This window comes from Hemitrygon akajei, chromosome 4 (assembly GCF_048418815.1).
Source record: "Hemitrygon akajei chromosome 4, sHemAka1.3, whole genome shotgun sequence".
Lineage (NCBI taxonomy): Eukaryota > Metazoa > Chordata > Chondrichthyes > Myliobatiformes > Dasyatidae > Hemitrygon > Hemitrygon akajei.
The window spans coordinates 172,327,121-172,340,025 of NC_133127.1; the positions used below are offsets into that span (position 1 = coordinate 172,327,121).

At 40.4% G+C, this 12,905-nt stretch overlaps 1 protein-coding gene across 2 annotated transcripts in view; it reads left to right on the forward strand.

Annotated features, from left to right (window-relative positions):
* The window catches only part of LOC140726955 (anosmin-1), a 189,748-nt gene that overhangs the window by 157,848 nt on the left and 18,995 nt on the right, over nt 1–12,905 (forward strand). For both annotated transcript variants that reach the window (XM_073044000.1, XM_073044001.1), the window contains exon 9: nt 2,233–2,388. In XM_073044000.1, the coding sequence (XP_072900101.1) occupies nt 2,233–2,388 (156 nt within the window). The remainder of the gene's footprint in view (nt 1–2,232; nt 2,389–12,905) is intronic.

The following is a 12,905-nucleotide window of genomic DNA, read 5'->3' on the forward strand; positions in this document are numbered from 1 at the left end:
GCTGAACCTCACATCACAGCGTTAAGCAGTATTACACCCATATTGTACTGTCTCAGTACTTTTATATTTGTGTGCTGTAGCACTTACTTTTTATTTGCAGTTATTTTGTAAATAACACTATTCTTTTACACTATTCTGGTTAGATGCTAACTGCATTTCATTGGCTTTGTATCTGTATTTGGCACAATTACAATAAAGTTGAATCTAATCTAATTATGCCCCCTTGTATTAGCCATTTCTGCCCTGGGGAAAAAGTCTTCGGCTGTCCACTCAGTCTTTGCCTCTTATTGTCTGTACACCTCTAAGTTTATGTTGGAATTTTGATAAGCCAAACTGGTGGCGTGGTATTTATCCTGAAGGCTTATGGAAATTATTGGAGGCATTTAAAGAGGAACAAATTTCATTTTTGGACAGTCAGACGATTCAGGGCTATGTGTCTATAGAGGAGGTGATGAGGCTGAAGTTAGATCAGCCATAATCATATTGAGTAGCAGGGGGAGGGACTGAGTGGCCTACCCATTTTCTACTACCACCTATTTTATTCTGTTCTTATTGTTGTATAACTTTCAGCCTCATAAACTCTTCTGGGGCATTCAGCCGGGTACAGGTGTTGATTTTATCTGGCATTTTGATGACAAACTCTGCCATCTTCATTAGAAATGATGCTTAGACACATCCAGCCATGTGGTATATACTCAATATATACGAAGGTCTCAGTCTAACTAAGAACTGGAATATTATTTTAAACAAGGCTGGACAGTGGATACCTGATTGGTTGAGGATGGACCAATCAGGAGGGACGGACGATAGGAGTTGATGATACAATATGTACCACTGGGCTAGATGTGCCTCGGCATTATCCCTGATGAAGATGCTGGAGTTTGTCATTGAAACATCAATTAAAATTGATACCTGTACCCGGCTGGAATCCCAAGAAGAATTTTTGTGTCATATACGCCAAGAAAGCACTAGATCCTTTTTAACTTTAAGTCTGGTTGAAATTAAAACAAAAGTACAAGTGTATTGCAGATGCTGCCAGAATGGTAGTCAGTTAGTATTGCCCATAGATATCGTTTCTTTCTAAAGTAAATGTTCGAGGTAAATTTATTATCAAAGTACATAAATGTCGCCATAAACAACCCTGAGATTCATTTTTTGTGGGCATACAATAACTCTATAGAATAATAACCATAGCAGAATCAAAGAAGGACTGCCCAACTAGGACATTCAATCGGAGTGCAGGAGGTAACAAACCATGCAAACACAAAAAGAAGAAATAATAATAATAAACAAATAAGCAATATCTATTGGGAACATGAGATTGAGATTCTTTGAAAGTGAGTCCTTTTCCAAAAGGAGGTTTATTCAGTGATTGAAGCATCACATCATGACAGTGCTATAGCATTTCCACAAATCACATTGCTTACAGTCAATAATTGCAAAATATAACACAGTCATCTCTAGTCAAAGCATACTTGAGCCTCTGTGGCATCCACCGATCCCAGAAAACCCTCATTCTACCCATGGATACTACCTGCTCGTTCTCCAGGGATGCATGGGCCTGGATTTAATCCTGCAAGAGAGGCAGGCAGTCAGCTCAGGCAGGCCTGGCACCTGGACCCATGGGTGGCCATCTTGGCCAGGCTCAGGAGCAATGTGACCAGGAGATCACTCAACCCACCCACCCACCTTCCCCCTCTGCACCGGGGTGGCTGAAGATCAGGAGCCGGGGCTAAAGTGTTTGAGGAACAGGCCCTTCAGATATTCAGAGGCTGTAACCTCTCACGTTCCATATACACATGATACACTCTCTCCTCACAGCCACAGAAATGACAGGTTGTTGGGGAGTCTGTAAACCAACAAAAAATCTGTTACATGGTACTGTTATGAGTAACACTTTGCACCCCTGGGGTATAAAGTTATTTGAGGTGATTCAAGAGGCACTGGAGGGATGGAATATCCTGTGTCAGTCTAATAAAATTAGGCTGATGGGAGTCTAATATTTTAAAGTGCTGTTGCCCAGGTGACAACAGCAGTGTAATACAGTGAGCTTAATGGCTTAATAATAACAATAAGTAAATCATTACCTTCTCTGGTGGATTTGGGGACATTCTAACTAAGTCTAAATAAATGAATGGGGCTTGCATTTGGATGGGGTAATCCATCAGTTACTCTAGACTAGACGCATTATTTTGAAGCAGTCGCCTTAAAGTTGATGTTATTTCTTCAAAGGAGACCTTTCAGCTTCAACAACAAAATCCAGACCTGGTGTTGTCAATGCCCTCCCATCATCTCATGGGAAAAGAACTATGCGTCTCATTGATGTCGGGGCCCCTTTCTATCAGGACAATCAGCTTCAGGTTAAAGTTTACTGGAAGAAAATGGAAGGTATGTGTTACTCACTCTATGATCTATACCAGTGGTTCCCAACCTTTTTTTGGCCATGCCCCACCTAATCACCTCTAAAATCCTGATGCCCCCTGTGGTGATATATAATTCTTATTATTCAAAAAGTGAACCCCTATTCACCTGGAGGAAGCCTAAAAGACCATTAACTTGGTTTAAACAAGCTTCCAAAGAACATGGCATTCATGAAAGAGAAAAATAAAAGAACCAAAGGACTGTTAAAGTTCTGAGGAAGAAATTACTAAGAAACTGTAAAAAAAAGAACATTAAGTGATATTAAAATAATAATAATGATAAATATAATAATAAAAGAGTATTCACTGGTAATAAAGAGAGAGAGCGAGAAAATAGAATATTGAAATATATGTGGATTGTCTCATATGTGGATAATAATAATAAATAAATAAAACACTGCCGATTCGTTTCTACAGCATACAAAGACAGATACACCATTTAAAAGAGATGACGCAATGTACACACCTTCACACCACCAAGAACCGAAAGCTACTGCAAAAAGCAGCATTGGCGCGACCTCGTACGAGTTTCTTACGCGTTTGGACTTGTTCATTCGTTCCTTCCTACATCAGTCAATTCATTAATTTAATTATGAAAGCCATTTGATGGTTGTAATGATGGTGATACACTATATATACACAGTACATACGCAATTACACATGTACATACACACAAGTATTTTTATGTATGCATACTGTGTATACACATATGTATTAACTCGCACACACACTCATACTCACACAGACTTACTAGAAAAAAATCACTGTTAATAACTCATTCTCGAATTGCCCCCCTTAAAAATCAAATTACCCCCCTGTGGGGCGTATGCCCCACGTTGGGAACCACTGATCTATACCTTCAAGCTGAAGTACTGTAAAACTGGTACAAGTTTACTTTCGGGAGATATTGGGAAGGGGTAAGAGAAACTTAGTATGCCTGCAACTTAGACATTAGTGTTTATCTAATAATATTTGACTGATTGAACATGATACTGATGGTATTGGTTGATGTTTTTTTATTTTTATTCCTATTTTGCTAATGTTCAAACAATAGATCTGTGCATTATTTGGCAGGATTTCAAAACCTGATATTCTGTTTCTCATTATTGATAAAACTTATGAAGGAGAGCTGAATGCATTTCAAATCTCAAAAAAGTTGTTTTCTTAAATTGAAGTTTCCAAAAATAGGGAGCATCAGATGTGCAGGTCCTCCCCATATTATGAGCACCTGACTTGTTGACAAGCGGTACCTGTGAGCCAGTGTTTGGGAGACCTGCATATGGATGGGGATAGATTTGCCGGATCTGCGGAGCTGCAGGCATCTTCTGCTGGATGAGAATGGGAATTTCCATATCCTGCTCTGTCCCTCTTCATCACCCACCCCCCCCCATCCCCAATCTTCCCCTCCATAATCAGTAGCTGGGTTGAACCCAGTGTACCTGGACGTGGTGAGCAGACTCACTCACTGAGTCAGTGAAGCCAGCAGCTCATCCCTTGCTTGCTCACTCTTAATCGAATCTGTTTCTCTGATGCTCTCCCAAACACTGTTTTTGTTCATTTTTCAACTTAGAAAGTTTGGTTACAAAGTCTGGGGTACAAAGAGTTCTCAGGAGCAGAACCCTGCTTTAACTTGGGAAACTGATTTTCATGGTGCTTGATTGTATTTTTGCTCCCCCAAAATCCCGTTTAGGATTACTCAGTGTAATGTTTAAACGTCAGATCTATTAGCTATAGTTGGAAGGGGAGAGTTAAAGAATGAGTGTTGGAACCTAGAAATTAATATTGTTTTCAAACTCTGTCAAACTTTTCCATAAAACATTGGCATGTTATCTTTTACTCCTTAACATTTGCTCTTTACGGAATTACAAGTGCAAAGTCGATATGACTTGCTGATAAGCACCCTAGCTTTTCACCCTTGAGCTATGGATTTAAATCCTGCAGGAGAGCTTTCCTTGGCACAAAGGCTGGACTTAGAATGATTTTGGATAGCTACATTCCGGCTTCAAACATGAAAACAGCAACGAGTTCTAATTAGAGCCGCAAGGTCGTGTAATGGTTAGTGTAAAACTATTACAGCGCCAGCTTTAAGACTGAGGTTCAGTTCCTGCTGCTGTCTGAAAGGAGTTAGTTTATTCTTCCTGTGACCATACTGGTTTCCTCCGGGTGCTCCAGTTACTTCCCATATGCCAAAGCCATGCAGTTAACGTTAGTGAGTTGGTGCCTGTAGCACGGGGAGACTTGCAGACTGTCCAGAGCAATCCTCCCTGATTTGATGCAAACGATGCATTTCATTGCAGGTTTCGAGGTACATGCGATAAATAAAGCTCATCTTTAAAAGAACTTTTTTTTTTACCTGACATTCTCAGTCTACAACATGTACCAAGTCATTTATGTGGATGGAGTCTGACACCAGACTGAATTTCAGAACATATAATGAAAAGTCAGAGGTGGGTTTTAAAGGGTAATCCTAAAGGAGTAGAGGAGCATAAATTAAAGTATCATTTATAGGTAAGGAGGTGAGAAATGACCCAATCCTATCCGATTATAGGCTAGATATTCCCACATGTATTATAACAGATACGGCGCCAAATGTATGTCCGTAGCTCTCATAGGATAGGGCTGTCCTTCTGGCTGTGATTCATTATGAACACCCTCAAGTCCCAGTAATTTATACAAAACTAACAGCACATCAAGTATAGAGAGATCTCAGAGGGGCATAATGGGAAATAATAAGGTGACACTGAATGGTAATGGGTGCTGTATTGATGCAAGGGACAATGTTTTTCAATGCAGGTTAGGATATTCATTTGTCCGCCGGCCAATTCAAACGGAAGGCTGGATTGGATATATTTTATCACAAGGAGTCTGCCAAGTAAGATTGAAGAACCAAATACCGTAATTAACATACATTATTTATGGCATTTAAAAAGTCATACAGTAGTTGAAAGAACAGCAAGACTGGCAAATTCCAGGGTATAGAATCTTCATGTGGGATAGGAGCTGGGAGGGCAGACTTACAAAAGAAGACCTGGAATTGCAATATTGGTTAAGGAATCTATTACTGTGGTAATGGAGCAGGACATCTTAGAAGGCTCTTCATATGAGGTTACATGGGTAGGACTTAGGAACAAAAAATTAGGGCAATTACTTTGCTGGGGTATAGTACAGATCTCATAATAGTTAGCAGGAGATAAAGGAACATATATTGAGGACAATCCACAGAATTTTATGAATAATAGAATCATGATTACTCATAATTATGATTAGTCATATTACTCAGTAATATGATTTATAGAAGTGGATATTAAGTGGGAATGCTTCATTGTGAAAGGTATAGAAGGGAGTTTTTAAAGAGAGTCCGGGAGAGCTTTAGGTATGACTAGAGAAGGGATGATATTAGCATAAATAGCTAAATGGAGGGAGTATCAGTGGGAGAATATTTTGGAGACCATAGCTCTGTAAGTGTTAAGGTTGTTATTGGAGAAGGACAAAAATACATTGGAAATTAAGGTCCAGAACTGGGGGGGGGGGGGGGGGGGAGCTCCTTATGAGACATGACCTGTCAATGTGGACTGGGAGCAGTTTCCTTCAGGAAGTTTATAGGCAACTATTGGGAAGATTCAGAATTAAAGTATCTAAGACTGTGGGAGGTCTTAGGTGGATAGTCAAAGTGATCTTCCATGGTTGGGCTATCAAAACGAAGAGCACATAGGTCTAAGGTGAGAGAAAACACTTTAAAGAGTATCTAAGAGGTAAGCTTTTTTTACATAGAGAGTGATTAATATCTGGAACATGCTGGCAGAGGAGGTGGTGGAATCAGATATGATCACAATGATTAAGAAGCATGTAGATAGACACTTAAATGGGGAAGACATTGAAGAATGTGGTTCTGATGCAGGCAAATGGGATTAGTGTAGATGAGCAAAAAGGTTGGCATGGATGTAACAGTTCAAAGGGCTGAGTATTGTGTTGTGCAACTTCAGCTCTTCTGGAATGTTTCTGCACTCGATGACTTGATGAAATAATGAAAGTTCAGAGTCAATGTGTTAGGTTAATGATGAAAGGTGAGGTTTGACAAGTCTAAAGAGCCACGGCTGTCAAGGACATGGACAGTTGGATAAAAGGTAAGGGTTAAGAAGGCAAATAGGATACATGACAGCATAGAATATAAGAGAAGGCAGGTCAGGGTACAACTGTATGCAGCTTTAGCTACGCCACAGCTGGAGTACTGATCACACTTCTAGTTGCCACACCAGAGGGATTTTATTTAGTTATTTAGAATAGGCCCTGCTGGCCCAATGAACTGCCCTGCCCAGCAACCCACCTATTTACAATTTACAATGACTGGTGAGCCTCCTAACTGGTAATCCTCTGTATCTTGGGAGAAAACTGGAGCACCCGGAGGAAATCCATGTGCTCACGGGAAGGACGTACAAACTTCTTACAGTCAACGTCGAACTCTGATGCCCTAGCTGTATTAGTGCCGCTCTACCTTGATTGCACGACTGCACATAGAAATTAATCGGAAAGTTGTCTGGGATGGAGTGCTTCATTTATGAAGAGAGGCTGGATTTGTTTTCTTTGAAGTGGGGAAGGCTGAAGGGTGAACCGATTGAAATGTTCAGAATTATGAGGTGCACAGACAGAGTAGGTAATGTGAAACATTTCCTTTTAGTGTAGGTTTAAGTTCAGCAGTGGGAGATTTAGAGAGGATTTATGGAAGAAGTTTTTTTACATGGAGGCTGGTTGAAACCTGGTGCTCACAGCTTTAATGGATGGTAGAAGCAGGTGCACTTACAATACTTAACGAGTATTTATATGAAACTAGAAGGCTATGCATTAAGCGGGATTAATGATGCATAGGGTTGGCTGAAAAGTCTGTTTCATGTTGTATGACACGATGGCTCTATAATTCTGATATGGGCCTTAAAGGAGAAAACAACCCCCTGAAGCAGGGCATAAAACAATACTGTCTGCAATTTACTTTCCATTCTACAGTATTATACTGAGAAGTTTAAGTATACCTGATATATGTTATTTTATAGATTACATAATCTTGAGTAAATGTTATTGGAAACCTGGAATGGAAAATACTCTATGAAGTGCTTACTCAGAGCCCTCACTGTTGTGACACCTGTATTAGTGGCCCAGCTTGTTCAGACAAATCTGATCGTTTCTGATATCTTCTTAGTTTGTTATCCTCAGTTTCAATCATTGTCAGACCATTGATTACTTCTCAGCAACTTAGAAAACTGTGCAGAGCATTCCGATAATAGAGAGTTTTTAATGTAGCAAGTTCTTTGTTATTCTTGAGGCAGGAGAAAACTTAAGAACATAACTTAAAGTGAAAGGGAGTAATTCCAAAGAACAACATAAAATGATAATCGATTTCAAGTTGGATATGGGTCATAGGGAGGGGAAACTATGCGTGATATCCTTGCCATTGACTTGTGTTCATCCAATATTTATATACAGTAGTTTATTGATGGTCTACCATGTAGTTAGCTGTATTTCAACCCTCTTCAGTGGCAAAAGCATATTGGAATTTTCCATCATTTAGTCACGATTACAGTCACCTACGCCAGCATATCCAATAAACAGTTATATGAGATTAGGACAAATAATTGTCCAGCTGTCATAACAAAAAAATGGGCATATAATTAACCTCAATATCTTAGTGCTGTTGTAACTGGCTGGTTTATATAATATGGTCTCTCAATACTTCCCACATTATAATATTCAACTCAGCCTTCTTTTAATATGCTGCCATTGCATATTACATCTTTCCAGGATGTAACCAGGAAGTTAGACGGGGGAGATCCAGTGGATGTAGTGTACCTCGATTTTCAGAAGGCATTTGATAAGGTCCCATATAGGAGATTGGTAGAAGACAATGGATGCTTTCAAGAAGGAGCTAGATAGGTATCTTATGGATAGGGGAATCAAGGGATATGGGGACAAGGCAGGAACCGGGTATTGATAGTAGATGATCAGCCATGATCTCAGAATGGCGGTGCAGGTTCGAAGGGCCGAATGGTCTACTTCTGCACCTATTGTCTATTGCATTCTGTTGTTTATCTTTGATGAGTGGCTGTGTATATTATTTGGAGATCTTATTGACTTTAATGTTATCTCATCACAATGTTTTAAAGCTGGAAGGTACTGGATATTTAATGAAGAATCAGAATCAGGTTTATTATCACCGGCATGTGATGTGAAATTTGTTAACCTAGCAGCAGCAGTTGAATGCAATACATGATCTAGCAGAGAGAAAAAATAAAATTAAAAAAAAATAAACAAGTAAATCAATTATGTCTATTGAATAGATTTTAAAAGCTGATTTAAAAAACAGTAATACTGTATATTTTTAAAAAAGTCAGGTAGTGTCCAAAGATTCAGTGTCCATTTAGGAATCAGATGGCAGAGGGGAAGAAACTGTTTCTGAATTGCTGTGTATGTGCCTTCAGGCTTCTGTATTCCTATCTGATGGTAACAGTGAGAAAAGGATATGCCCTGGGTGCTGGAGGTCCTTAATAATGGACGCTGCTTTTCTGAGAAACTGCTCCCTAAAGATGTCCTGGGTACTTTGTAGGCTAGTACCCAAGATGGAACTGACTAGATTTACAACCCTCTGCAGCTTCTTTCGGTCCTGTGCAGTAGCCCCTCCACACCAGACAGTGATGCAGCCTGTCAAAATGCTCTCCACAGTACAACTATAGAACTTTTTGAGTGTACTTGTTGACATGCCAAATCCCTTCAAACTCCTAATAAAGTATAGCCACTGTCTTGCCTTCTTTATGACTACATCGATGTGTTGGGACTAGGTTAGATCCTCAGAGATCTTGACACCCAGGAACTTGAAACTGCTCACTCTCTCTACTTCTGATGCCTCTATGAGGATTGGTGTGTGTTCCTTCGTCTTACCCTTCCTGAAGTCCACAATCAGCTCTTTCGTCTTACTGACGATGAGTGCCAGGTTGTTGCAGTGACACCATTCCACTAGTTACCATTTCTCACTCCTGTACACCCTCTCATCTCCACTTGAGATTCTACCATCAATGGTTGTATCGTCAGCAAATTTATAGATGGTATTTGACCTATGCCTGGCCACACAGTCATGTGTATACAGAGAGTAGAGCAGTGGGCTAAGCACACACCCCTGAGGTGCACCAGTGTTGATCATCAGCGAAGAGGATATGTTATCACCAATCCGTGCAGATTGTCTACATCACCATTTCCAAAAAATGTTCAAACTAAGACTTGTTCCACTTATCCTCCTATCTCCAAAGAGTTGGGTAGATGTCTTGTACGTATAGACAGGTATTATGCCAGTGATTTTGGCTCAGTCTGTGGTATGTGCAAGTAGAGCTTTGATCAGCTCTCAACTTCCCTGGGCTGGAGTACCCATTGGTGATCTTTGCCCAGTTCGGATTGATAACTGGTTGCAGAGGACAACAGATTCCTCAGCCTGCAGTTACATCAAAATCAAAACACCCTTAGAAAGAGATCACCTGGGAATATTACAAACCATTTACTTACCTTTTGAAGCTCAGTCAATAATTATAACACGGAAACTTCAATTAATAGAAGTCTTAGCACATCAAAAGGTTGTTTATAGCTTTAGAATAAAAGCAATTAGATGAGAGGAAGTTTTTTTTAGGAATTTCCGCAAACAATATTCTGTAGCAAGATATTAATCTCCTGACTCCCAAAGCTCTTCCACCATCTGCAAAACACAAATCAGGAGTGTGATGGCATACTTCCGATTTGTCTGGAGGGTGCACAACATCGAAGAGGCTAGAATTCCATCCAGGAAGAAAGCATCCTCCCTGACTCACACTTGATCCACAAATTTAAATGCTTATTGACCGTGATGAAATGCTTTGAGAGGTTGGTCATGACTAGATTGATCTCCTCCCTCAGCAAGGACCTAGACCCATTGCAATTTGCCTATTGTCACAGTAGGTCAATGGCAGATGCAGCCTCCGTGGCTTTTCACATAGCTTTAGACCATCTAAACAACACAAACACCTATGTCAGGATGCTGTTCATCGACTATAGCTCAGTGTTTAATACCATCATTCCCACAATCCTGATTGAGAGTTGCAGAACCTGAGCCTCTGAATCTCCCTCTGTAAATGGATCCTCAGCTTCCTAACTGGAAGGCCATAGTCTGTGCGGATTGGTGATAACATATCCTTTTCGCTGACGATCAACACTGGCACACCTCAGGGGTGTGTGCTTAGCCCACTGCTCTACTCTCTATATGCACATGACTGTGTGGCTAGGCACAGCTCAAATACCATCTACAAACTTGCTGATGATACAACCATTGTTGGTAGAATCTCAGGTGGTGATGAGACGGTGAACAGGAGTGAGATATGGCAATTAGTGGAATGGTGTCACTGCAACAACCTGGCACTCAATGTCAGTAAGACGAATGAGCTGATTGTGGACTTCAGGAAGGATAAGACGAAGGAACACATACCAATCCTCATAGAGGAATCAGAAGTGGAGAGAGTGAGCAGCTTCAAGTTCTTGGATGGGTCAAGATCTCTGAGGATCTAACCTGGTCCCAACACATTGATGTAGTCATAAAGAAGGCCAGACAGCAACTATATTTTATTAGGAGTTTGAAGAGATTTGGCATGCGAAACAAATACACTCAAAAAATTCTATAGTTGTTCCGTGGAGAGCATTCTGACAGGGTGCATCACTGTCTGGTATGGAGGGGCTACTGCACAGGACCTAAAGAAGCTGCGGAAGGTTGTAAATCTAGTCAGTTCCATCTTGGGTACTAGCCTACAAAGTACCCAGAACATCTTCAGGGAGCGGTGTCTCAGAAAGGCAGCGTCCATTATTAAAGATCTCCAGCACCCAGGGCATGCCCTTTTCTCACTGTTACCATCAGGTAGGAGATACAGAAGCCTGAAGGCACACACTCAGCAATTCAGGAACAGCTTCTTCCCCTCTGTCATCCGATTCCTGAATGGACTTTGAAGCTTTGGACACTACCTCACTTTTTTTAGTATACATTATTTCTGTTTTTGAACATTTTTTAATAATCTATTCAATATATGTAATTGATTTACTTGTTTGTTTATTATTATTATTTTTATTTTATTTATTATTATTTTTATCTCTCTCTGCTAGATTATGTATTGCATTGAACTGCTGCTGCTAAGTTAACAAATTTCACGTCACATGCCAGTGATAATAAACCTGATTTTAATTCTCTACTACCAGCACACCCTGTAGTGTGTACCAACTTCAATGCACAACAGCAAGTCTCTAATTCTTCTGCAATAGCACCTCCCTAACACAGCGCCCCTGATGCTTGAGGATGGTGTGAAACTTGGAGAGAAGACAGTGTGTGGTGATGATTTTGTCCCTTTCGGTAGAGAGCATGGTGGTCACAGAAGACCTAGCAAGTTATTGTGGCATATCCTGTAGGCTGTAGCCATGATGCACCGGAGTGAATAATTAGGTGGATGGAGAGAGTGTTAATTAGCTCCAAAAATACTTCTGGGAATTGAGTTTGACCTTGCATGACTTGCTCCTGGCTAGTGCTGAGGTTCTTGAATATTGTTGGAGCTGCACGCATTCTGAAAAAGATAATGTATTCCTCGGACTCCTAAGTTGTAAAGTTTGGAGTGCATGAAGTGCTTACTTGCCACTGAATACCTAAACTCTAACTTATTCTACCTTATGTTGGTATTGCATTTGGAAAGCACCTGGTGCATAACCTTCGAACATTTTTGTTAATGACTTTGAACCACCATAGCATTCAAGTGTCAATTGTTACAAGAATGTTACAAAATAATGGAAGACTGTATATTGTTCACAGAATCCATGGCCTTAGTTTTAATGACAGTACTGACTGTACTGTCTCAGCCCAAAATGTCATGTCTGTTTATTAGAACATAGAACATAAAACACTGCATCACAGTATGGGCCCTCTGGCCCACAATGTGGTGTCAGCCTTTTAACCTACTCCAAGTTAGGTTAGAGTCAGCATTTGCTTCAACCCTGGCCATTTCTATCTGATATTGGCCCTCGATGCTGAAAGGGCAACAAATCAGTGGCCATTTAAATATTGCAATGAGGCTGTTCAACTTCAATTCAGCAATTCTATATTCCTACCTGACCTGTTAAGGCTCAGGAAATTGGGCAATTACAAAGAGGCCAGGAGGAATGATCTCCCACTGAATCAGGAATAATATCCACAGACCCAACCAGTAAATATATTCGCTGTTCCACCGTTGACCAACAGATAGAGCAGCACCATAATTAGATAGCCTTCTGACCTCCTTTTGACCTCTATGACAATATGACAGCCACCTTTAAGGTCCAGCAGTTCAGTAATGTACAGTTGTGTCATCTCAAGGTATCTCATCCAATTCCATACAGAAACATAGAAAACCTACAGCACAATACAGGCTCTTCAGTCAACAAAGCTGTGCCGAACATGTCCTTACCTTAGAA